At 40.5% G+C, this 24,934-nt stretch overlaps 2 protein-coding genes across 3 annotated transcripts in view; one reads left to right on the top strand and one right to left on the bottom strand.

Moving 5' to 3' along the window:
* Nucleotides 1-18,241, bottom strand: part of stk32a (serine/threonine kinase 32A) — a 50,309-nt gene extending 32,068 nt beyond the window's left edge. For both annotated transcript variants that reach the window (XM_026370352.1, XM_026370353.1), the window contains exons 1-4: nucleotides 17,880-18,241; nucleotides 13,353-13,408; nucleotides 11,608-11,759; nucleotides 972-1,145 (exon numbers count right to left, since the gene is read on the bottom strand). In XM_026370352.1, coding sequence (XP_026226137.1) covers nucleotides 972-1,145; nucleotides 11,608-11,759; nucleotides 13,353-13,408; nucleotides 17,880-17,931 — 434 coding nt within the window. In that variant the 5' untranslated portion in view covers nucleotides 17,932-18,241. The remainder of the gene's footprint in view (nucleotides 1-971; nucleotides 1,146-11,607; nucleotides 11,760-13,352; nucleotides 13,409-17,879) is intronic.
* A 3,906-nt stretch (nucleotides 18,242-22,147) lies between these two features.
* LOC113169168 (cytokine-like protein 1) lies at nucleotides 22,148-24,169 on the top strand. The gene is made up of 4 exons (XM_026370354.1): nucleotides 22,148-22,336; nucleotides 22,570-22,614; nucleotides 22,864-23,010; nucleotides 23,983-24,169. The coding sequence occupies exons 1-4, from the start codon at nucleotides 22,184-22,186 to the stop codon at nucleotides 24,025-24,027; spliced, it is 390 nt and encodes a 129-aa protein (XP_026226139.1). The 5' UTR covers nucleotides 22,148-22,183; the 3' UTR covers nucleotides 24,028-24,169.
* Nucleotides 24,170-24,934: the final 765 nt, after the last annotated feature.

The raw sequence follows: 24,934 nt of genomic DNA, 5'->3' as shown, positions 1-24,934 counted from the left end.
GTTCTAGCAGGTGATTAAAAAAACCAACAGCCAACATTTTGAATGAATTCCTGAATGTACATTTCCACTCCTCAAACCCATTAGTACATTACCATGATAATCTTATATTCACCAAATACTTACCAATAAAACATGGGAGGTTTTGAGTTTATATTAATAGTGGTCTTTGCTTTAAACCTTTAAGTTTTTTTTCTGCCACTGAGTCCTGCACACTGGAGTAAAATCCCACACTCTGTGTAACCACCAACGTTGGCAACCTCTGTTTTTCTTTTTAAGTTAACAATGACACTCACAGGACTGCAAAGTGACAGCAAATATATGTATTACGATATGTGTTTGTTACAATCAGAAATTATTTATATTATTATTAATGTAATGTTAATGGATAAGCAAATCAAAAAAGAGGGCCCGTTTTTAACCTTACTCAGTGTATTCAGTGTTTTTTTTATGCTGCACCAATGACTGTAACAGGACAGCACTAACACTGGGCTGTAGCCATGTCTTTCAGTCTGTGGCTCTGCCATAGCAGCAGATATTTCTGCCTAAAAAGCACTTAACCTGCTTTTTCTAAATTAAAGTCCTACAGTTGATGAAGCAGTATAAACAGAGCTGGTGCATTTCATGATGGTCATAGTCTGCAGCTCAGGGTAAACTGTTGTGTCAGGTGTAACCCTCATGTCAAGACAGTTTGACCTTTCTGCACAGTGGTGGAGCAGTCATATTAGAAAATAATATGCAAGTGGACAGCCAAGGAGAAAAGAACACTGGAGAACTTAATGCTCAGGGGTGGTTGGGAACACAATGCGGAGAGACATAAGGGAGAAATGTATGGAAAGAGAAATAGCCATACTATTTCTCTCATGTTATTTAGTGGCTGGGCTCAGAACATTCTTCTCTGCATTACAAACAAATAATTTATTAAACTGCATTAAAAGGATCCAGAGAAAAAAGATTACAAGGAAACTACTGACCTGTGTATGATGTGCTTTGTGCGGAGGTATCCCAAAGCCAAGGCCAATTCACAGATGTAGAATTTGACTGTGCTCTCTGAGAAGTGGACATTTTGCTGGAGGTGGTAGCGCAGGTCTCCTCCTAGAAGCAAGTCTACCACCATAAACATGTCCTCCTCATCCTGGAAGGAATACCTGCAGGGAAAGACGAGCAGGAGTGAGGTGTGACAAGGCCAGAGGAGATTTGGAAAAAGAGAGTTGGGTAAATGCAAAAAAGGGAGGAAGGAAGGAAGGCAGGAAGGAAGGAATATGTAAATATGAATAAATATAAATATAAGGTGCAGGTGAAAAGGAGGAAGGAAATGAATAGTGAGAATAAGTAGAGTGCGAAGTGACAGCCACAAATAAGACTTGCATGTTTTCCATGAATCAACAGGTATAGGAATGGTTCCTAAAAGATGAAAATAGCACAACTGAACTTTTATTTTTAGGTGGGGGAACCCTGTTGAGTTGTCTCAGGTTTCTTCTCTGACTTTGCTGCAACGGTGAATATACAACACTTGTAAACTCGTCAGCAATAAAAGAGGATAACAAGTGCAAACTCAACTCATGTCGACTTGTGCTCCTCAGGCAAATCAGCCTGCATCATACAGCATGTAAAACCTCGAGAGGAAAGGTTTTGACAAGAACAAACGATTTGATGCAATTACCCATCAGTGTTTTAACCCCATGATCTCCCAGGGTCTTTGAGGGTAAAGTCTGCCCTGCTTTTTATGACTTAAACCAAACAGAAGAAAAACACTAATCAGCCTCTTTCACATTGCGGGAGGAGCACTGGCATATCAGCTGAGTCATGATTAACATGCAAAGAAAATCCTTTTTCATCTATAATAATTAAGAGACAGGAGTGTTTATACTGAACTTTTTGTACTCTTAAGTGTATATTAAAACCTTTTTAGGGTTCTTCTTCTCTACTCTATCTTTTTAATGCTCACCATTACAAATTTGAGTGTCGATGCCAACAGAGACTAATGTTATTTTTAAGAACTACAAAACTGAGGTTTTCAGCTCCACATGTACGTGTACTGTGTACTACCCACAGTGTACCTGACATTATTTTAAATAAACAAAAATAAAAATCATCAATACAAATTGTAAAGAAAAGTGCAGAAAAACTGCACTGTGTTGTTTAGTAAAGAACCTCACACCGTAAATAAACCATCATCTGCATATTAAAAAAAAAAAAACATTTTTCATAAAATCTGCACTTTAGTGGCTTCTTAATGTTCTTGTTGCTTTCTAGAGCAAAAAGCAAACGAGGACAGTCAACACAGAGAAAACATAATCTCTTTTGTGATTACATTAGTGATCAGCAAACAGATTATACTGGCTTTTTTTTTTTTTTTTTTTACATGAAATGAAGTACATGACATTATTGAGCATGTGTACATCTTCTATCCCACCACCAGTGACTCTATGAAAGTCTTGAATTGTAGCTTGATTGCTGAGCAGAATTCTGCACCTATTCAGCAACACTGTCTGCTCTGATGACTTCCCGCCCTGCTTCTGTTTCCCTTTAGGGTGAGCAGGTTTTCCATCACACAGGCTAAGTGTCTTGCCATTTCATTTAAGCAGATCATTACACCTATTAAATATTCCTTATGTCAGTCTGTGGTCTAAGAATTTGGCAGGAAGGCTGAACTGTCTGCTTAGCTGTTTCTAACAGAGAAAGTGTCAAAGTAGCAGGAAATGTAGCTTTCTTTTTTTTTTTCACGAATGAAATTTGATTTAAATATTTTTTTCTGTGCCCACAAGTATTAGCTTATGCTGTTTAGTACATACTGTGCATAGCATTTGGAAATTCCTCAGTTTTCTTAGTGTTTAAAGGTTGCCTGGCTGGAATGCTCCCGTACTTTTGGTCGTCCCATTTATTCATTCCTTCATCAAGCACTGACTTCTACAGGAAGCCTGTATCAGCGTGCAGCCCGCTGTTGCACAAATCATCACTGATTTTACATGTCGACCATCCAAGCCACACTTTTTCCATCATCTAAATGATGAGATAAGTAGTTTCTCTCCCACAAGAAACTAATTTATGCAAATATTATATTTTAAAAAATGGCACCTGCCAACATTTTCTGGCTCGCCTGAGGCCTTGCTTGGTGTACTGTGCAACACCCTATATCTGCAAGTTAAAATCCACCATAAAACTGAAGAATACCATCACTCTTCCCAAGTGTTTGTGTATCCCTCATTCTGGATGGTTCCATTGTTGACGAGGGTTTATACTGGGAGATATTTCTCCTCAGAGACCACCTTGGCTCAAACTCTGTGGTCAATGACTGAGAGTAGCTTTTTGCCACGTCGGTTAACTCTCTTTCTCTTTGGGGCTTTTCTGTGTTGGATGGATGGCGATTGATTGAGCTGACTCCAAACTGTCTGCTAAGACTCAGATAATGCTGAGACCACTTAACAACTGATTGCTAACCGCTTCAGAGTGTGGAAAGACTATCTGTGAGATATCTGTCCTGACGATACACATTTGCCAGAGTCACAAAGAGACGTATACGCATACGTTAACAACTTAAAGTGGCAAAAATCACAGCACAGCACATCAACACATACAGTAGAAACACTTCTTCACTACTGGACTGAGTTTTGTTCTGTATTGTTCTTCTTCATTTAGACAAGAAGCGATGATTAGTCGCACCAGGTCGCTAAGCTTATTATTGGTTGTTGGTACAGTTACAGTGTTTAAAGCACCAAGATAAACATGTTCATGTTTATTTAAATCTTTGCATTAAGTTTGCTAAACTAAGTCAACAACCTTTTGGTTATTTGGTTGCTTTGATTATGTTTAAACAATTTGCATATTTTTCAGTCAGTGTTAAATAGAGGTGATTGGTTTTTAAAATTTTATCCCCTTAGATAACAAAACTTGTATGAAGCAGTGCACAGTTTCTTTAATTTGTTCAGTGTGACACCTTCTTCCAAATGCTGAATATTAAAATCCTTTTAATCCTGCATAAAGCAAGAATCACAGCTGGAGCTTCATGAATAGGGAAACTAAATTACTTAAAAGCAAAAGGAGTTTCCTGGGAAGTGTAGAGAGACTTAAAAAATTCAAGTTCCAGCTGCTGCCATTAGATGTGAGACAGTGATAACTCAAGTGACAGGGTTGATCAATGCGTATGCGTACAAGCATATGAGAGCGCGGGTGCTGGAAAATGATTTGACACTTGAGTCTGGCACAGAGAAGGGAACCACCGATCAAAAAGGTGTCATATTAACATCACATTCTCTTAAATATCAAAGCAGTGTTCCCCTTTGATACAGGATTTGTAATTTTTGGGATAGACACGTCTCTGACTGAGTTCATAGAACCATACACTCAACTACAACTGCAATCACCTACAGTGCTTCTCTTCTGTGTAATTGTACATATGCATTGTACATAAAAGACCAGTCAGTCAGTTTGAAGCTTTCATTTTACTACAGAAATGCTTGTACATGGTTATTAGGGAAAATCTAACAAAGCTAATAGTAAGTCAACATTTCAGAACTGTGAGACCCACAAAAAGTGTGTTTTTAAGAAGAAAAAAAAGCAACACTCAACTTGTGTAAAATACTAATGAGCCAATATTTGACACCAGAATTAAGAAGAAAAGCTGCTGAAAACTGAACCAACCCAAGGAAAACAAGCTTCTCCGTTAGAAGCGTGGAGCTGGAAAGCCTCTGCATTTACTCAATGGATTCCATTTACTCTGTCTATTAATCATTTGATTAAATGTCTTTGTCTCTCATTCTCTCCTTTCTCATCGGCCTTTTCTCTCTTTCACTTTACCTCAGTGACTCTCTATCACACACACACACACACACACACACACACACACACACACATAAATGTGCAGTGTAAATACCTCAAACACAGCTGAGTTAGTTAAGGTCCAAGAGGCTGCTGTCACAAGCATTTAGGAAACACAAACTGGACTTAATTGTCTTTTTCCTGGCAGAAAAACTGGCTTTGTTCAGGGTAACACCAGTTTATTTATTTCATGGTGTTCGTGGTATTGTGCACAATGTGCACAATGAGAATCACTTCACACCCGTTTCATCAGTAATTCCTTATGTTGATTGTTCTGACTGGGTTAGTCAGAGTCGGTGAGTATCAGCAGAGCTCCAGTGTTGAAAAACTCGAAACAGGAATTATGATAAAACCACTTTATGGGCACATTTCTAATTTAAGACTTTGGTGTCTTTTCATTTAAAGGCTTGGGCAACATAATCTTTCTATGAGTTTTTCCTTTGAGGTGGTTATCGTCAAACTTTGGTTAATTCTTGTGCTAAATGCTCATCGTTGGCCTCAGCTGTGCCAAACTGATGTTTGGTCAAAGCTTTGGTTAGGAGGTTGGGTTGTTGTTGGAGTGGGAAACCAAGTCCATTAAGTCAATCGATAGGACCCTTGAGAGCTCAGTGAAATCAGTTTACTGGAGTAGAAAACCAGCTCTCACACCTGGCTGAGGTTTCCATGTTTTCTGTATTCCATTCAGAAAGCCAGGGTGGTAAAACTCAAAGGGCTTAGCCAACACTGTTGGGGGGAAGTTGTTCGGTCTTCAAAGCAAACAAGACTGAGTAGCTCACTGCAATCTCATGGTTGCTGTGGAACAAAGCTGCCATAAATGGGGCCGACAGCCTGACGGGGTTGTACACATATTGAGCCACATACAGTACACACTGATTACTGTAACACGAAGACACACATGTACCCAGACCCACTTACTGCCATTCAGCAGCTTGTTATATGATCCAATTATCCTTTATTACACTCCTTAAAACTTTATTGTATGAAATGCACAGCATAGACATGAGCTCAAATACATGTACACAAATACACGTACAGTACATAGTTCCGTTTTATATATACAGTCAACAAAAAGCGTTTTAATTGCTTCAGCACTTGACTGTCTGCATAAGAAAGCATTATTGCACCTAATAATTTTCTTGTGCTATACCTACAATTTGTTGTGTATATTAAAGCTGTAAATCAGCAACATCCCTCTGGGGCTGACTGACCTGGTGCTAATTGAGCTTTCTATTTTAGGCTATTTCAGAATTATCTCCTATATCTCTACAAGCTGACATTTGTTTCTTGACAATAAAACCTCTGCTTCCTCTAGAACCAAGCCTGCCCCTTCTCTCCATCCCTGACATGCCGACATGGTGCTAGGAAGGTTTTTGAATTTGAATGAAGTCTCCACTGGCCTGCTGCCACTGCTGTCAAAATGAATTAAAAATGGTACTCATTAAGTTGTTTGTCACAGGTACGCTCTGGGTCATAAACTCGTACTACTCTTCACATTAGAAGGTTGAGATTGTTTGGGCATCTTATCAGGATAACTCCTGTGTGCCTTCCATTGAGGGTTTCCGGGTACATACAAGCAAGAACATGCTTGTGAGATTATATATCTCATTTGAAATGCTGTGGGATCCTCCAGGAGGAGCTGGAAAGGGATGTCTGGATTACGCTGCTGAACAGAGTTCAGCACTACTGTGGCCTGATTCTGTATACGCAAAGACACTGGATGGACGGATGGTAGTTTGCACAACTGAATTATGGACATGTGCTTTAAAAACAAAACATGCAAGCTTATTTCAAGACTTAATGGGCCATGTTTTACAGTAATGGAGATGGAAAGAACAAAATGGCGTACAATTATGAAGTGGAAACTAATCAACCAGTAGGTTTTTGGTTTTTCTTTCAACGTTGTATTTGCAACTCTTAACATTTTACAGTTGCAATAGGCTGAAATAGGCTGCAACAGAATAGAAAGAGCAAGCTCTATAGCATCAGTTAACAGCTGTTACTTGGTGTGGCAACCAGCAATTTTTATAGAGACCTGCATTAAAACTCCAGATTGGCACCTGTGCATTATGCTGCAGATTTCCATTAGTGGTTCTGGCATCAAGCCACCTTCCTCCCAAGCTTGCTTGTTCTCTCTTGTCCTTATTCAGTCAGTCTCTCTTGTACTTCCGTCGCATCGCTCCCCTTCTTTCAGTGTCCATATCTGCTCTGATACACATGGATTTCAATGTGACCTCTCGGTGGCCTCCAGGCAGTCGGTCTGATGGGAGAGGTTCCTGCACAGAGCTTTTAGAGGCAGAGGCACCCGAGGCCACTCCAGTAATGGAAGTCTCGACAAACCACGGGGGCTCAGAAGCTAATGGCAGCGTGTCCTTACAAAAATATTTTTTTACCTTCTTTCAAGGTAAAACTTAAGACACATGTTAAACAGAATAATACTAATGCTGCTGTAATCTTGTCTTTCATGATGAAATACGCATTATACTTGGTTTCTAGTACTTGTCATCCTCGTCCTTGTCTTATCTAAAGAATGTCCACAGCAGAAAAAACACAAGTGTGAATTTCAGTAATAAAATGACTAATTACGAATTTGTTGTTCAGCACAAGGTGTTATAATTACCATGTGATTAGACGCACAACATCCAACAGAAGCCCTATGCTGAAACGGACACAGCCAGGCAACCTTTCAGACTGTGACATGTTGGAACGAAGCCGACAGCCCTCCGACCTTCCTCCAATCTCCCAACACTTCTCTTTGAGTGACAGCCCTCATCAGTCGGTGTCTAACGCCTCATGGGCACCAAGGCAGTGCACCTTCATGCAAGAATACGAACACACATCCTTTATAAAGGGTCAGGAAACCAAATGAATTATATTTTAGCAAATTAGCAATTAAAAGAACTACGTTTTACTTTTATTTCGATTAAGATTTGATAGAGTTTTTTACTTTATGCTACTAACAGTACTTCATCTGGATATTTTGTTATTCTATGATCTTCCATTTCACAAGGTCACCTTGACATGCTGACTGTCTGCATACTACTGTTCAGCAGCGCCTGCAGTGTTGTTAGTGAAACAAGGATGCAGTATGTATCTCAAATACAAGCAAACCTTACTATTACTTACACGTTGGAGACTAAAATTGAACTCATCTTAGCTTCATTCAAAATTAGGCTTATGTAAGCAGGCTGTACTCCTGTACGGTACAAGATGTCTGATGTTCGAGGCGTTTGAGATTAGGATGCTCGGAGGAGTCAGTGCCTTCGTGGAACATTGTGTCATTGTTAGGTTTTCTGAGGAAAAGTGTACATGAATGGGAAGTAACAATGTTTTGCTCTGCATGGAAATGAAATGCATTAGTAAGATTACATAACTAAACAAAAGGGTGTGTCCCTGAAGCAAGTAAATCTTTTATGCTCATACTTTTGTTGATGCATTTTTCCTTTAACAGTTACACATTTAATGCATTTCATAATAGGATGTTACATCATAGCTGTATTTGTTAGGTTAGATGGTTTTGGAAGATGTTATGGATAGCAACGTCCCATAGACTTTGTTAAAAGCAGATTTAGCTGTGAAATGCTTTGTTAAAACCTGAAGCCATACAATCCATGACGATACAAAAACAATCCAGAATTCTAGAAAGCCCTTATATTTCCGGTCAAATATTAAAATTATGAAATCATTTTTCAACTAGGATTGTTGAAATAATGTGTTAACACTGACAAATCGCAGCCCATGCCCTTTGATCCGGTGCGTCGAGAATAAGAAAACACAAAAATAAATGGAAAAACTAATGAAACGTAGTCGATGCTGAGCAAACGTCAGCTCTAGGAAGATGTGGAGAGCAGTGATTTACTAATGCACCCAAAACTAAACATCGGGCCAACTAAAGCAGGGCACAGTATATTGTGTAGAGTGATGGAGGCCGAGTATATTAGCTAGTTTATCAGTATGAGTGAGATAGGGATAGGGTAAATAGCAAAACAATCTATAGGAAGTATAGTGGCTGAGGGTGCTGCATCATTTCAGCCCCTTCATCATATGGACCAACAGAGCTGGTTTGTACATTAACACTGTGTCTGAAATGAGTTATTACTTCAGTATTAATTTCACTACAGATCTATTCTTTACGTTAGAGAGGCATCTGCACCTCCCGTCACACCATCAGAACTGGGGGTGTGGTCTGACACCCGGCCAACACAACGTGATCTCTCATCTTTTAGCTCAACAAAAACCATTTAGCAGTAAAACAGACATTCTGTTTGAATTTGTATATTTTTAAATACTTATAACACCAACATGCTCTGTGATTAATTTAGATTAATTAATCACAGAGCATGTAATCAATTAGATTTGTTTTTGTAGTAGCTTGACAGCACTATTTTTAACAATCTATTATCATTTTTACTTTCTAGAAATGTGCAGCTAATTAGCCAACCATTAAATCTTTAAATACAGCACAATGGCGTTATCATAGGAAGGAAGAATTGTAATAATTTAATCAGGTATTTTATAGCATTTCTAGAATTTTAAATGACGTCAACAACTTAAAGTACATTATATACAGTGTGGGAATATATTATTGCACGGCAGTTTTCCTTCTGCTTTGACGCCCTAAACAAATGTGCTACTTACCGAGAACACATTGCACAGTCTGTGCTCGAAACATCCATTACGCCAAACAGGCAAGCAGGTAATTGGGAGTAATTTTTCTTTTGTGACATTTTCTCCGTCAATAAATAAATTAACTGTAAAATCTGCAGTTAAAAAGGCAAGAAGACTGAAAGCTGAATACAGCTGCATCTGATGCTCTCATTCTCTCTGTCGATCTCTGAAAACAGCACGAGTCGATCCCTGGCATTTGTGTCATAGCAGTGCAGCACTACTGTAATTAGGGCTTCCCTGACACAGGAGGACATGCAGCCCAGTAGTGCAGTGCAGGCAAAGACATCAGTGCTGGCACATCAATAAACTGACCATACAACCGACCACACATTAATGCCAGAGGTTAAGATTCTTTGTTTTATTGAATAGTCTACGTGGAGGAAAAATAACTCATTCAAGTGCGTTGTTGCTAAGCTGCACAGACAGGCACCTGAGGTTATGCCCTGTAGCAAGTGCAGTGACAGGAAGAGGACAGATAAAGAAGTGAAGCAGGTGGTGTAGGAGGAGGAGGAGGAGGAGGAGAAGAGAGGTGAATGAAAAGAGGACAGCGAAGAGAGATGATAGTATAGACCAGGGGACAGTCAGAGAACAAAGCCTGTGCTGTAGCTGGCTCAGTGCAGCCAGCAGGTAATCTCTCCCCATCTCTGACCTTGAGCGCTTACCTCAGGACAGTCATAACCTACGCCATCTCAACGCAGCAAGAGAGAGACGGAGAGACAGAGTAGGCAAGTAGCCACAGCGCTGACCCAAGCACATCTCTAGAGGAAATCACCCCCACCACAGGGGGGTTTACGCTGCCAAAGGCATTAACGCTCCAACTTTTTCTTTTTTTTTTTTTTTGTCCAGCACAGCATGCAATCAAGCAGGAAGGCTAGCGCTGGCATTGTTTGTCTGATGAATCTGTATGCTGCACTTCTCTCTGCTCCTTTGTTGATCTTACTCTCTACCTTCTCTCTCTACTGTGGCTAGTTTCTCTTCAGTCTCCCCTTATCCATTCCCACAGTACGGGGATTTCATTCTGTTTCCCTCAAATTAGTATTAAAAAGACAGTAATTGATTTTCCCAGAGCAGCGGTTTCAGAAAGACATAGAATTTAAATAGAAGAAAAGGGAAGAGGGTGAAGAGAGGATAGCAAAGGTGGGACAAGGAGAAAGGGTAGAGAGTCACATTATCTCAATCCACTGATTTTTTTATAGGGGGGCTGCATAATTCAGAAAGAGTAACTAAATTTGTAAAGCAAAAGGAGAAGTAATGAATAATGCTATATAAAAACAGGGACTGTGGCTGTTACTCTTCATCTTTAGACAGTCATGCTCTCCTCTCTGCCATTCTGCTTCACAGAAAACCAAGATGGCTTCCTCTCAGATGTTGCAGAATTGGAGCGCTTATCAAGAATTAATGAGGCCGTTTAGATGGAAAGTTAACAAGCCGTAATTATCAGGCATCTCAAAACTACGATTCCCGTGCTCAGGCTTTCAAATTATGATGAACAAGTTGCTTAAACGTACCTGATGAGTCATGTTAGATTAGCAGTCACAGTTTGAATCAGCTTGTACAGTGTTGAGGAAAAGACTTCCTCAACCCCCAAATGTGGTGAGGCAAACAAGAAGCTGCCAAGAGAAGAATCGTGCCCATAAAAGCCGAGCTTGGATCAGTGAGCAAACTACGTTTTCCTTTTAGCAGCTTCAAAGGGTGAAATGTGGATGGAGGCTTGTGAGTGTTCTCCAGTGGTCAACACCTTTCTGCATGCATCTGCACACTCAGTCTTAGACTGTGTGAAAGGCTTTTTTCTAATGGGTGATGCTCTTTCTGTATGAGTGTGCATTCACTGATTTAATGGATAGGGCACAATAAGCATACAAATTAAAAGGCTCACACTGAGTTCACTAAGGAATCATTCAAATGGCTGTTTTGACTGACAGTAATAACTAATTTGCTCAAGTAGAAATCTTTTACATGGTGTGAGATCTCACACAGCAGCTTTTTATACACATATTTAAGGAATAGAGGTATTTACTTTGTTAAAGACCTCTCCGCTTTCTTTAAGTAAGTAATGACCCAGAGATTTGCTCATTCACAAAAAAACACAACCACACATTAGTTATCTGCTGCGGCGTGGTGGCTTACCAGAAGTTGACCAGGAATGGATGCTCAAGGTTCTGCATGATCTGCAGCTCTTTGAGGACGTTCCTCACTTCGTTCCTCTCCACACATTTTAGCTTGTTCATGTACTTCATGGCGTACATCTTCTTCGTGTCCTTCTTCTGCACAATGCAGACCTGATAAAAATCACATAAGGTTAAATCCATTTAAGTATTCAGTTAGTGCTCTGTTGCATATTTCAAAGCTTTAAAAAATAATGATATTGTGCTTTCTCCAACCATATTTTCCATACAATGTGTGATCCCTCACTGCCAGTGTGATGAATATCCAAAAGAGAGAAGACGGTAGTCTCCCATCATTCATCCATGTTTGTTTAACGTTTATTGCATGACAGTGTTACTAACATAACTGCAGCAGTTATATTGTTGTCTGTATAACAAGGTTGGAAGGAAACCTCCAACTCTTGTTAATCTCCACGATCACAAATGTAATCCTCTCTTAAGGCATTAAACTTTTCACACCAGTAAGCATTAAGATGGGAGACAGCATTTTAGAATTCATTAGCAGTGCTAGTGCATGTCAGCGTGGAATGCTTTCAAAATTGCATCTAAATACTTCTAAATGGAACTCGGTGTACTCGAGTGGAAGGAAAAAAGCACAACTGTGATGTGAGAGACAGCAAAATTTAGATTAAAACACCTGATGCAATCTTCGTAGTTTTATAAATCAAACTGGTGTGTCTGAGAATGGACAGTATTTTCACTTTGCAGCCATGTAATACCCCATATTCATTTGTGGTTGTGCTTGTCTGTGCTACCGGCGTCAATAAGCCAGTGATTACTGCTATCTAAGAGAGTGATCTGTGGACCAGCTGGCACAGTTAATCAGCCAAACCCTGATCACATCACTCCTTCCATTGAACAGCTTGCCATCTACTGTGATTAGGCTGCTTATCTGTTGTTGGACAGTGTTGTGTGAGTCCTGTGTTGTGTGTACGCATGTGCGTCACTACATGTGTTTACATGTGTTGCAAGCGCTGATGTGAATTAAACTACATGGCTTGAGAGCAAGAGGAAGCTGCACAGCTGCTATCACCTCAGATTTGTTTCCACAGAGCTGCCTGTAGCTGTCATATAAATTAAAATGGAGGCTTTTACTAGACATATGATAATATTGTTGACAGAGAAGGGGTATGCTTTAATATTCATAACAACCCCTGCAAGGAACGTAAAGGGGATCGTGTGTAACTGAAGAAGTCAATAAAATAGCTGGCAGCTATTTTGAAAATGTGTCATTTGTCCGAGCAGAAACACCCAACGTATGTAACATGGTAAAGTAAATTAATTACGTCTCGTTTTTCAGTGTTGGCCGCATGAGAATTTGGGGCTTTGGGACATTTTTGACACTCATTTTTCATTTTGTAGAAAATAATAGATGAATTGATAATTTAGCGGTCAGCTGCCTAAAATCATGTCAGATGGGTATATATGTATTTAGATTCATTTTGTGATATTTATCTATTTATTTTGATGCCTATTTATAATTGTGTTGTTTTCAGATAGGTTTTTGTGATATGAACTGAAACTGTAAATATATTATTTCATACACCATACAGTACCTTTTTATACATGGGCCTGTTTTTCTGTCTGTCTTCTGTTTATTTTGGTGTTTTTACTTTGGCATAGGAAAAGAAACTAATTTCCCTTCTAGGAATTGATTGCGTTTATCTATTTTGATAAAAACCAACTCTTTGGTAAACATGGACTCACCTTTCCAAAGCTTCCTTTTCCTATTGCCCTCAAGATCTGGAAGTGGTCGAAATTGACTGTGGGAAAGAAAAAATCTTGGTTAATTTAAACTTGAAATCCAGTCTTTTTATCTTTTAATTACCGTTTTAGTTTCTTTGCTGCTTTTCAGTCAGAATTGCTCCCTTGTGCTTTTATACCTCGGCCAACCAGTCAAACTGCAGTTTAGATGTACGTCTGTCCACACTTATTTTCTAGTTAGTTCAACCATTAGTCCAAGTGGGAGTTTGAGCCAGATGTTCCCTCCAGGTATTTTTACTGAGAAGAGACGGTTACAAGGTCACAGTGACCTTGACATGTGACCGCCAAAATCGAATCCATTTATCCTTAAGCAGAAGTGCTGAATTGTGCCAACTAAAGAAATTTGAAGACATTTCGTCGATGCATTATGAGAATATTTATAAGAATGAGGTAGACTGACAACTAAAAAAAAAAAAAAAAGTGTGTCTCCCGTGTGAAGACATAAAGAGGTGAAACTATCTTATAACTTCAATAAATACTCTACATTTGCTGTGAGCAGTGAGAGGTTTGCATCGAGCTCCTTTAAACGATGTGGTAGATGGACATCTCCGGGGAACCACAGGTCACTGACATTATATAGCAACAACTGAAATAAGCTGCGGCACAAAAATGTCTTCGTAGATATATTTGAGCTCTTTTTTAGCCTTTGTTTCATTCAGTGTGCACACATATTGAACATAGTCTCTATTCTATCACACACACACAACCTAAACCAGAGCTTAATGTCTCACTCTCCATCTATCAGCAGCGTTTATCGCCAATTGGATCTGGATGGGGCTGTTTGTCTCTTGCTGCCATGACAACCTTCTCTGCTGGTCCCCAGGGAATGAACAGCTGCTGCTCACTACCTGCATCATCTGTCCAGACACACACACAGATATATACACACATTTACCCAGAAAGCATCCAGGCTTTCTCCAAAAAGCATAAACATACTGGACATACACTGCTGACCTAAAACACTACCTGTCCCTCTTGCAATAGTACAGCGTTGACACAAACGTACGCACACACACACACACACTCTCAGATTCTGCCTGCAGTCACTCGATCTATTGGATGTGACAGTTAATGTTATGCTCTGTTAGTCACGTATCACTGGCACTTCCTCCTCTCACTCTGTCTGTGTTGGAGTGTTTACACAACCGACTCAGATAGGGACCATATGAGGCCTACTTTATATACCACGCACACACACACACACACACACACCTACACAGATGTCAGTGTATAAACTCAACATACACACAGAGACACACACTTCAGATAAACGTGGTCATTTTCCTGCTGAACCACTTGGAGATTCTCCTCTGATGGGTTTTTCAGAGATGCAGTTGTGGCCGTGGATGAGAGGGAAGAGCTCTGTGATCGAGAGGGGAAGAGAGGCAGCCACACAAAACGGGAGGAAGACGGAAAAGTGAGTCAGACGCAGGACGACGGAGTCGTACTTTAACAGCAGAACTTTGAATGTGCCGTACGAAATGAACAAACGAATAACAGAGCGCGTAATGACCGTGTGACAGCCTTCCCGTGGCTTAAACTAATGGAGAAAATCATCCGCTAGTCAATTTGAATTTGATTGACACATGCGAATTAGATTGGATTGAAATTATCGTTTGTTCAGTTGTGCTATGACTGTACTGTTCTGTCTGTCTAGGTCTTTCTTTGTCTGCCACAAGTTGTCTGTCCACCCCAGCAGACCTCATATTCTCCAAAAGCAGACACACAGGTGGTTCTATTTTTACTGCATTGGGCAACATGTTGCACGTATGGGGTCCACGTAAAGCCCGGACAGTTACACATTTTGAGCTGTGTGTGAATATTTGCAAAGATGTTGACTTTCCTTTACAGGGAGGGGCAGATGACAAAATATACTTCCATGTCTTGTAATTTAATCAGGTGATTACTGATTTTAAAGCAACAAACCAGACATAAGACATAAATGTGACTCAATGCCATGTCAGTTTTCCATGGCAACGGTGTTTCACTGTTTTTGGATATCAATGGATGGAACAGAATAATAAGATTAACTGTATCAAGTGTTAGTCACACAAAAAGCTGCTTCGTTTTAGTTGGTTTAATTCACTAGTTTGCCTTTAATGATATTTGTTGACAAGACAAACTTTTAGAATATAGTCAGTCGTATTGGATATCAGTAAAGCTGCATTCATTGATGTATCATATGTGTTTGCCTGGTTATCAGGTAGAACTTTATCAGTTTTAGCACTTCAGTGGTCTGATAATATAAAAATATACATGTAATCAAGAACCACAAGATAAAGAGTTGGTTGCATGAACACACAGCACAGGTGATCACAGCGTCTCTTCCCTTTCCTTTCTTTCTCTAATTTCCACCTCTCACACAGATGTCTGAAAATCACTTAAGGGCCAACCAGTATGGGAACATCAGCGCTCACGCTGTTGCTCTGACAACTGAAACAGTACCCATGGGTCCATGTGCTGCTGCAGTGTGAATAAAGCATGATCGGGGGTAAACAGGTCCTGTCCGTTAACCAGAGTCTCCTGGTTGCACGACGTACGGCGAGGCACCATTCTCTGAGGAGATGAGCGTGTCTCGACAGAGTTCACTGTCATGCACACACACACATCTTTATAAATCAACTATGTATTAGTATTAGAGTATGAACAATAAATATGTATTCAGAGAGTCTGCAAATCTAGATGTAAACTTGGAAATAAAGATTCTTCACTGAGAAGTTTTGATTTGGCCAAAAAAATCACTAATTCTTCAGCTTTAAATCCTAAATATTTGTCTGTGTTGTTTAGTATTTGACATGATGTGATTAGGCATGTTATAACAGGGCGTACAGTCTTGTATGTACCACTACTTTAGGTACCTCCTAAATTAATTTGTCTGATGAGTAGTGGAACATTTTTTCATCTGATGCTACAGTACCGTGTGAGAAAACAATCAAAAGTGAAACAGGCTCACAGAGGATCTAATCTAAATAATCTAAACCATATTTAAGTGTCAGGGTTTTTTTTAAACTGGACACGAACAGTGGGTGAAAATTAGCATTGCATTAGCTAACCTCAGAAATGCCAGCATGTACTAATGCTCACTGTTGATTTAACAGACAAACATACATTCCACTTATGTGTCCAACTTCACCTTGCAGCCACCTTCAATATAAAGTGGAAAAATTTGCATCTTTATTGCTTCTCAAAGGAGTGGGTGCATGCTGTATATTCAGCATGAAGTGGACTCTTCATGCTGCTGACGTCTCATTTTTACTGATCTGTTATTAAAAAAATAACTTTGACTTCTTGTTTTTGGTTTCATGTTGGACTTTTTGCAGAAAGTCTTTTCCAAGACTTCAAAGACTTTTCCACTGGATGATTTTAATCATGTGAAGAGCAACATTTACTGTAGTTTAGTGAACCTTTAGTCTAATCTCTCTTCAAAAGAAGAACCTGACTTTCTTCTTTATTCCAAGTGATGTGTGTTTATTTTTTCTGCCCTCGGTGAAATCGCCTACGCTATTTTGTGAGTGAGGAGTCAGAGAGGGTGCACCGTTACATTAACTCTCTGTTTTATTCCAGAACAGCCCACTGGATGACTAAGCAGCAAGGTTAACCATGAGTAATGATTTCCTCTTTGATAGAGGCTGCCTCCAGTAAAAAATACAAAACCACAGATATGGATTTCATTAGAGGATGCAATGCAGTAATTTGACACAGTCGGGGAGAAAAATAATTTCGGGTTGACACATAATAATGAAATTCACGTCTATGCCCCAAATAAAATTATGTGAAAATGATCTCTTTAAATTGGTTAAATGAATAAAGATATATGTCTAGTTAGCAAGTTTACAAATGCGTTGGTCTGACACCTAATACACAGAAACATCTATTTCCTCTACAGTAAGCAAATACCTGGGAAAGCCACTTTAATTCTGACTAAATCACTGACTCATGTAACAGTGACTTATTTCAAGTTCTTGGGGTGCAGCCAGAGTGGAATTAATTTCAGAGACTGACTCAGATCAATAAATTCACATTGTGTTATCTACTCAGGTTGCAAAGAAAAGGATTCAGACCAAAAGTGGTTTGCCAATCAAATAATAACAACTTGATTTTGATGCTGAAGCAAATGTTATTAATGACAATTAGGACGACTTTATATAAACATGAAGCCATAAGAGTTACATGGATGTGTTAACTTTGAACTCTATACTTGTACTAAATGTAGAGTGCCGTGCACATATAAAAGGAAAAGTCCAGCTGTAGCAACAGTAAGGGGTTTTCCTCTTTGCTTTGCTGGGGCAGAGTGAAACAGTCTAACCGTTTAATGTAAGCTCACTTAATCATGTCAGGACACCTTAACAAGCTGATACGGCTGCAGCTGCACAGCTTGTGTCTCTTCTAGTTTGCTTCCTGTGTGTACTTTCATTACATTTGACCCATGACGAAAAGTGAAATAGGAATTCTGGATGTTTTAGTACTCACCCTCATCCGTGTCGTCAGTGACTGGAGTCTTGCTCGACTGTCCGAGCCCCATCGCTGCTCCTCTTACAGATTGTCCTGCTCTGCTCCCTTAGCTCAACTCAGCATCGAACAGCTCTCCCTCTGAGATGCACTCATAGCCTGGTCAACACTAGCCCCACTGACACACACACACACACACACTCTCACGTGCTGGACCACTCAACCCTGTCACACATACACAGCTGCCGGGTCGGATTTGCTGACTTGTACAGGTCCCGTCCTCCTCTTAACGCTCCACCTTGACACACATCACTGCTCACACACACAGTGGAGGACTTGGGAACAGTAAAGTCACTGAGGGGCCGACACACACACAGAGGCAGTGTAAGTGGTCTGTCTGTCTTCACTGCTGTTTAGATGGATTCAGGCAGATGGATGACTCTTGCCAGCCAGCAGCAGGGTGGGTGATGCATTTGTGGCTGTGACCCTCTGTTGACTGAGAGTCTAACCTGTGAAGGGAGGCAGGAAAACATGACACCACCAGCACAGTGAGGGAAGGAGGAAGGGAGGGGAGAGGAAAAAAGAGGCAGAGCTTCTGGGACATGAACAGCATCTAACGATCAGTGGAAAGATCAGCACACCATTTTCTTAGATAATAAGATTTTAAGCGCTGCTAACTGTAGTCAGAGAGCAGAGATTAGTGCTGAGGACAAGTTGATTAGTGAGCAGATGGGAAATTAGTTTCATTATGACTTGAACTTGAGTGAGGATCCTTCCTTCATCTGTCACTTCTCTTTTATTTAATTTTCATATTCGAAACACAGCATGATCCCACAGGAGCACCATGGACAGTGCACCCCCCCTGTGATGAATGCTAGGATCCATTTTCCCATTAAGAGAACAAAATTGGAGGCTTCTGAGTTATAGTTTGCTGATGGCTGGTACTGTAAATTGAGTCAGGTTGGCGTCTTTAGGGCAGGAGGGTCTCCCGCACTGCATTTTTATTTAAGCCTGAGTACGTGTTCATCTTATGATATTTCTGTAATAGTTCCATCCTTTGTGTCAAGGAGTAGCTTCAGAGTAGGAGAAGTTATTCACATCACAGCTTTAATCTGCTGTATCCTTCTAAACTCAATGACAGCTTGACCCAAAGGACTGAATGAACTCAGTTCTTAGATGCTTTTGTGGCTTTATTAGCCAAACTTCCAGTAATCTTAAACATCCAGCCGCTAGGATAAAGCTTTTTCTGGGTGCCATTGTCAGACTGCATGATAAGGTCACCACAGCACATCTGAACATCCCTCTCAGCTAAATGAAATATTGAAAAACCAGTGCGGGAAGCCGCAGTGCTGAGCTGCCCGCAGAGGACGATGTGCGCGGAGCCCATTTCTGATCAAATGGGAGAAACATGTGCTGAATAGAAAGTACCCTCTGCAGCCGTGCACGGCCGCTGTGGGAACCTACCTCTGGGAGAAGCCGGTTAGTGGACCATGGGACCATTTCCAGCCGGGTTTGCTGCAGAGATGCGAAGCGACAGCGGAGCAACAGTGACGCTCAGAGCATCACTTGTCCGGTGTTTGGCCGACGCGCCGGGACGTCCAGGCTACCACCCGAAAAACGGAACCACACGGCGAGACGTGACGCGCAGAGAGCGCACAGAGAGACCCACAGCTGCCGGTGGAGGACAGGAGCACAGCGGGGACAGAAACGGGGTTCGTGGCGCGTCGCACTGACGGGGAACTGACCTCCACATCGCCGCCTGTGAAGTGAGCTGGCTACCGCCGTGCGTCTGGAGAGGCACGTCTCACAGGCTGCCAGGATGATCCGCTGTAGCTGTGGGGCTGAGGTCTCACTGTGGATTTCACTGAGTCATCACAAAAAATAAAAGTTGTGTCCCTTAATGCATTTGAGGAGAGTCACAGCTCAACCTCCTCATTTGGAATAATACTATTCCTGTTGAGTTAAACATCACTGACTCACAACCAGGTATCAGCACCCTGTGAATGTCCATCACAGCAGTAACTCAGCTCTCAGCCCGCATTAAATGATAATACTCCACTTTATCCATATCTACAGGTACCCTGTTTCCACAGAGCACCGTCAGCTGTAGTACAGCGCCCCCCAGAGGTGATGCCCCCTTTTCTTAAAGGTACTTCTGCAAGTCACATTGTGGACGATGCTGTTTCAACACGGGGCCCCAGGTGAGGGACAGTCTCTTTATAGATGATCTGAGCCGGCTGCTTCATATCAACCTTTAAGGTTATATGGAAACAGTAATTATGCAGAGAGAATAATGTGGAGTGATGAGTCTCTGGAGGTCAGTTATGAGTCTATGTAGTGCCTCAAGGTTTTAGTATCACCTGCATATTATTAAAGCAGCCAGTGAATGCTTGTGAATTGATGGTTAACTGAACAGACCTACCAGGTCCAGACTCAGGGACCCTGGTCTGGAGCCACTCTTACACTGTGGACCCACACAAAATGTGATGTTAACCAACAGACAGAAAGACAAAGACATGCAAAACAAAAACAAGTTCAAAATGATAAATTCTGCTCCAGTGCGATGTTTTGCTTTTATCTTGGAGGGGGCGTCTTACACGTCTACATCCAGGTGACAGGTATCCTATGGCTGTGTGAGTAACAGCTGTTTACTCCCATTTGTTATATATTATAATATTTAAAAGTAGTTTTTAAACAGATTTCTACTAATACTCTCACTTTCCATCTATTCCCTCGTTTTTTTTGTTTTTTTTTAACTCGTGCTTTGTTTTGTAAAGTTACTGTGAGTCAAGCGCTGTTACTCTAAACCTGTTTAAGGACGACATGCAGGGATTTTAAACCACAATATGTTTCCTGCAGTGGGAAGTTTCCTGTTGTCCAATCATACATTAACTTCAGCAGCCATTATCTACTAACTGTAAAACTCATCCATCTACTCTAAGGACGGCACGGTCACCTGTGTCCCACGTTAATTGAACAGGCCAAGGTCGAGAGGAGAGTGGCTGAGTGGTGGGGCTGTGGGACCAGAGATATGCTTACAGTGCACACTGCACATTTTTGTCCTCTCTATGCTTCTCCATCATGCCAAGACACACTCGGTGTGGGCCATCCATCTTCGTACAGACGGGGGAGGCCTCCAACTCTCAACACACACTTTGAGAGGTAACAAGCATCTCTGAGAAGCAGACCTGTCCCCGATCACGCATTTGGCAGCATGGGGGAAGTGAGCTGCTCTCTTAGATAAGATGAGTGATGACGGTGTCACAGCACACCTGGACAGAGACAGAGTAAACCTACTGAACATGCAGGAGGAGGCCTCAGCATGTGTGGTGGTGGACTAGTTTAGTAAGTGAAGGTATTTTTCACTTGTGAAGTGAATCGTTCATCAGTTAGGTCCAGTTTATTTTACCTTCACACATGGTGCTTAAGAATCATCCTCAGGGATGTTAAGAGTGAAAGTGTGTGACATCAGCCCCCTCTAGTGGGTGAAAAGAGACAGAGGCAGCATGAAAAACTGTGTTTTATATAAACAGCCGGTCCAAAAATAAGTCACAACCTGGATTTAACCCAATAGGTAAGAGCCTCATATTAGATAATTACTACATGGATGATTATTTTTCAGCCAACAAGTTATTGAACTCTAACTGATGCAGTGAGTAGCTCCATGTCTGAAGACACATCCTGTGGTTGTGGAAAAGATGTTCATCTGTTTTTAGAAGAGTCAAATCATTGGTATGACATCTAAGGAGGTCCCATCATCGATACAAGACCTTAAAAAAAAAATTAATGCAGCTCTGGATTGAATAAATGTTGTGACATTGCAGAAGCTTATTGAAAAAATGTCACTGTGGAAGAACACAGTTTTTTACTTGATGATAAAAAGACTTAAACGTGAGATGTGGTGTTAATTATACTTCTCACTGACTTTAGCTTTGTTCATGGCACACGTTTCTTCTCCAATGTCACAACATTGAGTTGCATTAATTTTTTTTTTTTAATTAAGTTAAAAGATTGTGTATTGATGATAAAAGTCACACTCCATATCCAAACTTTTAGCGGTTTGATAATTTCTGGTCCAGATTTGAGAAACACCACGCTGAATGTTCGTCCACTCTTCAAATCTCTGCACAGAAACGACTTGTTTTGAATCGTCTGTCTTATCTAACTCAGCAGGTCGTCACCTGTCATTCTTCTGCAGTTGCATAATTGTTTAGGAGAAAACAGAGGGGTGTGTTTAAAGTCTGTCCACTTGCAGACGTGGCTGCATGTGCATTGTTGACAGAAGCAAACAAAGGCTCTGTCCGTGCTGGAGGTGTCAGCGAGTCATGGCGATCTTTAACCACTTGTTGCTCGTTTCATTTTTGGTGCCGCTGGTGCTGAGCTACCCTTTCTATCCACCGACATGCTACACCAAGGTGCTGACCATGGCACGAGACCTCACTCAGTGGGCAGCAGATCTGAAGAGGGACCCTGAAACTGTGAGTTGGTGTTTCCTCCACACAGAGTAGATTTGACCCAGTGTTCTGTTATTGTGTCCTGTTTATGTGCTAATTTAGTCCAGTCATATCAGATCAGAGCTGGATATGAGGATTTTTTGTCAAATACTCTGAGACACCTGTGGTTTCCAGAGTAGGGATGGATTTAAAATGTGCTTAAGATTATGCTTCTCTATACATTGTAAAACATCATCATCAATATTTTTTTCAACCAGAGTTTCTGCATGGCACACATGCCGAATCTCTACCTTGATGTCCATGTAAGTACGACTGTGAATTCTGCATGATTCAAACAAAAACCCGCTTATTGTGAGTCTGAACGTTCCTATTGAATTAACATTTTTAAGACGACTGTTATAAACAAACACTCGTGTTTTTCTTAATCATTCACGCACTATTTTGAAAAATCTGGATAGTAGTAAGTTTTCACACTTCTGTGGTATTTTGACTGCAAACCTCAGCTTCTCTAAATCATGCAAAGGGACACTAATTGCTACTCATGCCGTCAGAATGCGTGTGTGATGCACAAAATGAGGGACTATATCTCCCTGGTGGAAGGCCTGCGAGAGCGCCGCTGCGCTTACACCAGAGACGTGAGGAAGCTGGGCGTCACTCTGAGGCAGCTCTTCATCATCATGTCCCAGAAGTGCCATGGGGTAAGAGGAGTGTGATACAGTCTGATTCAAACTGTTCCACGGAAGTCGATTTGTGCTAGAAAGCAGTTACATGTGGTGGGTACAAACTGAGATTCAGATTTACGGTGGCAAGAAAAGGTTTTCCTGAACCTGAATTTCATGGTTTGTTGCATAGATTTGTCATAAAATGTGATCTGATCTTCATCTAAGTCAAGAGTATTAACAAATATAATGTGTCTGAAGTAATAAAACAAAAGAATTCAGATCTTTCATGTCTTTATTGAAAACCACCATAAAAGCCTCAAAAAGATATTGAAAATGATGTGACCCCTTTGAATAATGACCTCAGAAAAGCTAATTGGACTTTCAGAGGATCTCTAAGAATTGTTGATTTAGATAAAGCTGGAGAGGGTTAAAAAGTGATGTCAAAGACTTTAGAAATCCACCAGTCTACAGTTAAACAATCTACAAATGGAGACACTGTGAGAGTTGAGAGCTCCTGGGCGGCCAGTCAAAATGACCCCAAGAGCACAACAACAACAAAGGCATCCTTCGAACTGACAAACAGCCAGGCTCATTATATTTGTTAATCTTTGATTTAGATGAAGATCAGATCACATTTTATGACAAATTAATGCAGAAAACCATGGTTCAGATACTTTTTCTTGCCACTGTAAATGGTCGACTGAACTAAACTCAAAACAGATGAGTTGAAAGTGCTGGTTTAATGACTTTAACTCACTGATTCACTTCGCTTAAACAGGTTTATGATGCAGATTATGAAACACATTCAGTGGATGTTGGATGCTGAAGTCAGGCTCCAGCAGTAGTGGTGCAGATGAGGCCACGATGTCTCTACAAAGAGTTGGAGTTAATTTAGTGTCACTGAAGTAATTTCAGTAAATTAGAGACTAGAAATACAGAACAGGGAGTGTTAGAACATGACGTACAAATGTTTAACGTAACCCCCCACGCTTTATCTTTATCTAATAGGACTTGGTGTTCACCATCTATGACTGTGCTGCACTGGAACGTTAACATACTGGATCCTGAAGTGACGTATTCCTCTCTGCTCTGTAGTGATGAGAAGACACCAGACTGACGTTAACTTCAATTCAACGATCATCAAACCACCAAAGGTTTCCACTAATGATCACATCTCTTCTATGGAAACTGACTGATGGAGACGTTTCATTTATTAAACTATATTTAAATTGTTTTTTTCTCTTTTAATGTGATGATTAAAATAAGGTTTACTCGTTACTCCATGCATTAGACCGTACCTCTCACAGTAAAGTAGGATGTAATGACTGGTGTGTATCCTTCCACCTGTTTCACCCACTCAGCATTTATCGTTTTGCAAATAGATCAAAATGACATAAGAGGAAGACTCGAAGGAAGCTCGAGGAACTGTGAAAGGACTTGATGCAGAAACACCTGTGGGCCTGTGTGGACTTGCATGAGCTTGTCTCTTTACTGGAGGCTGATGGTCCTTTGGGGATGAAGTGTTGTCGCATCTGTCCTTCACGTCATAGTAGAAGAATGAACAACCAGTAGAACTGTGTTTTACATAAAAAGTAAAATAAATAAAATAAAATGAGATAAAATAAAATAAAAATAAAATGAGATAAAACCACCTCTCAGTCCAGAACAGTATGAAGCAAATTAACGAACAAGCAAAGCTATAATTAGTAATTCAGCAGTTAATTGTCTGGACAGACTTTTCCAGAGAAAGATTAGAAAGCAGAAAATGACTCATGCTAATGAAACTGAAGGTTTCTGAGATTCAATCTGACGTTTTTAACACATTCTGAGGAGAAATGTTACTGAAGTTTGCTGCCGAAAAATTCAAAATCAACCAGGGGACAAAAGATAAGATAGTTTCCTTAATAATTAATTAATTTATAATTAACGACACATGTTTGATTTATTAAATATACATAAA

The sequence above is a fragment of the Anabas testudineus genome, chromosome 14, assembly GCF_900324465.2.
Source record: "Anabas testudineus chromosome 14, fAnaTes1.2, whole genome shotgun sequence".
In the NCBI taxonomy this organism is placed as follows: domain Eukaryota; kingdom Metazoa; phylum Chordata; class Actinopteri; order Anabantiformes; family Anabantidae; genus Anabas; species Anabas testudineus.
This window is presented reverse-complemented; position numbering and strand designations above follow the sequence as displayed.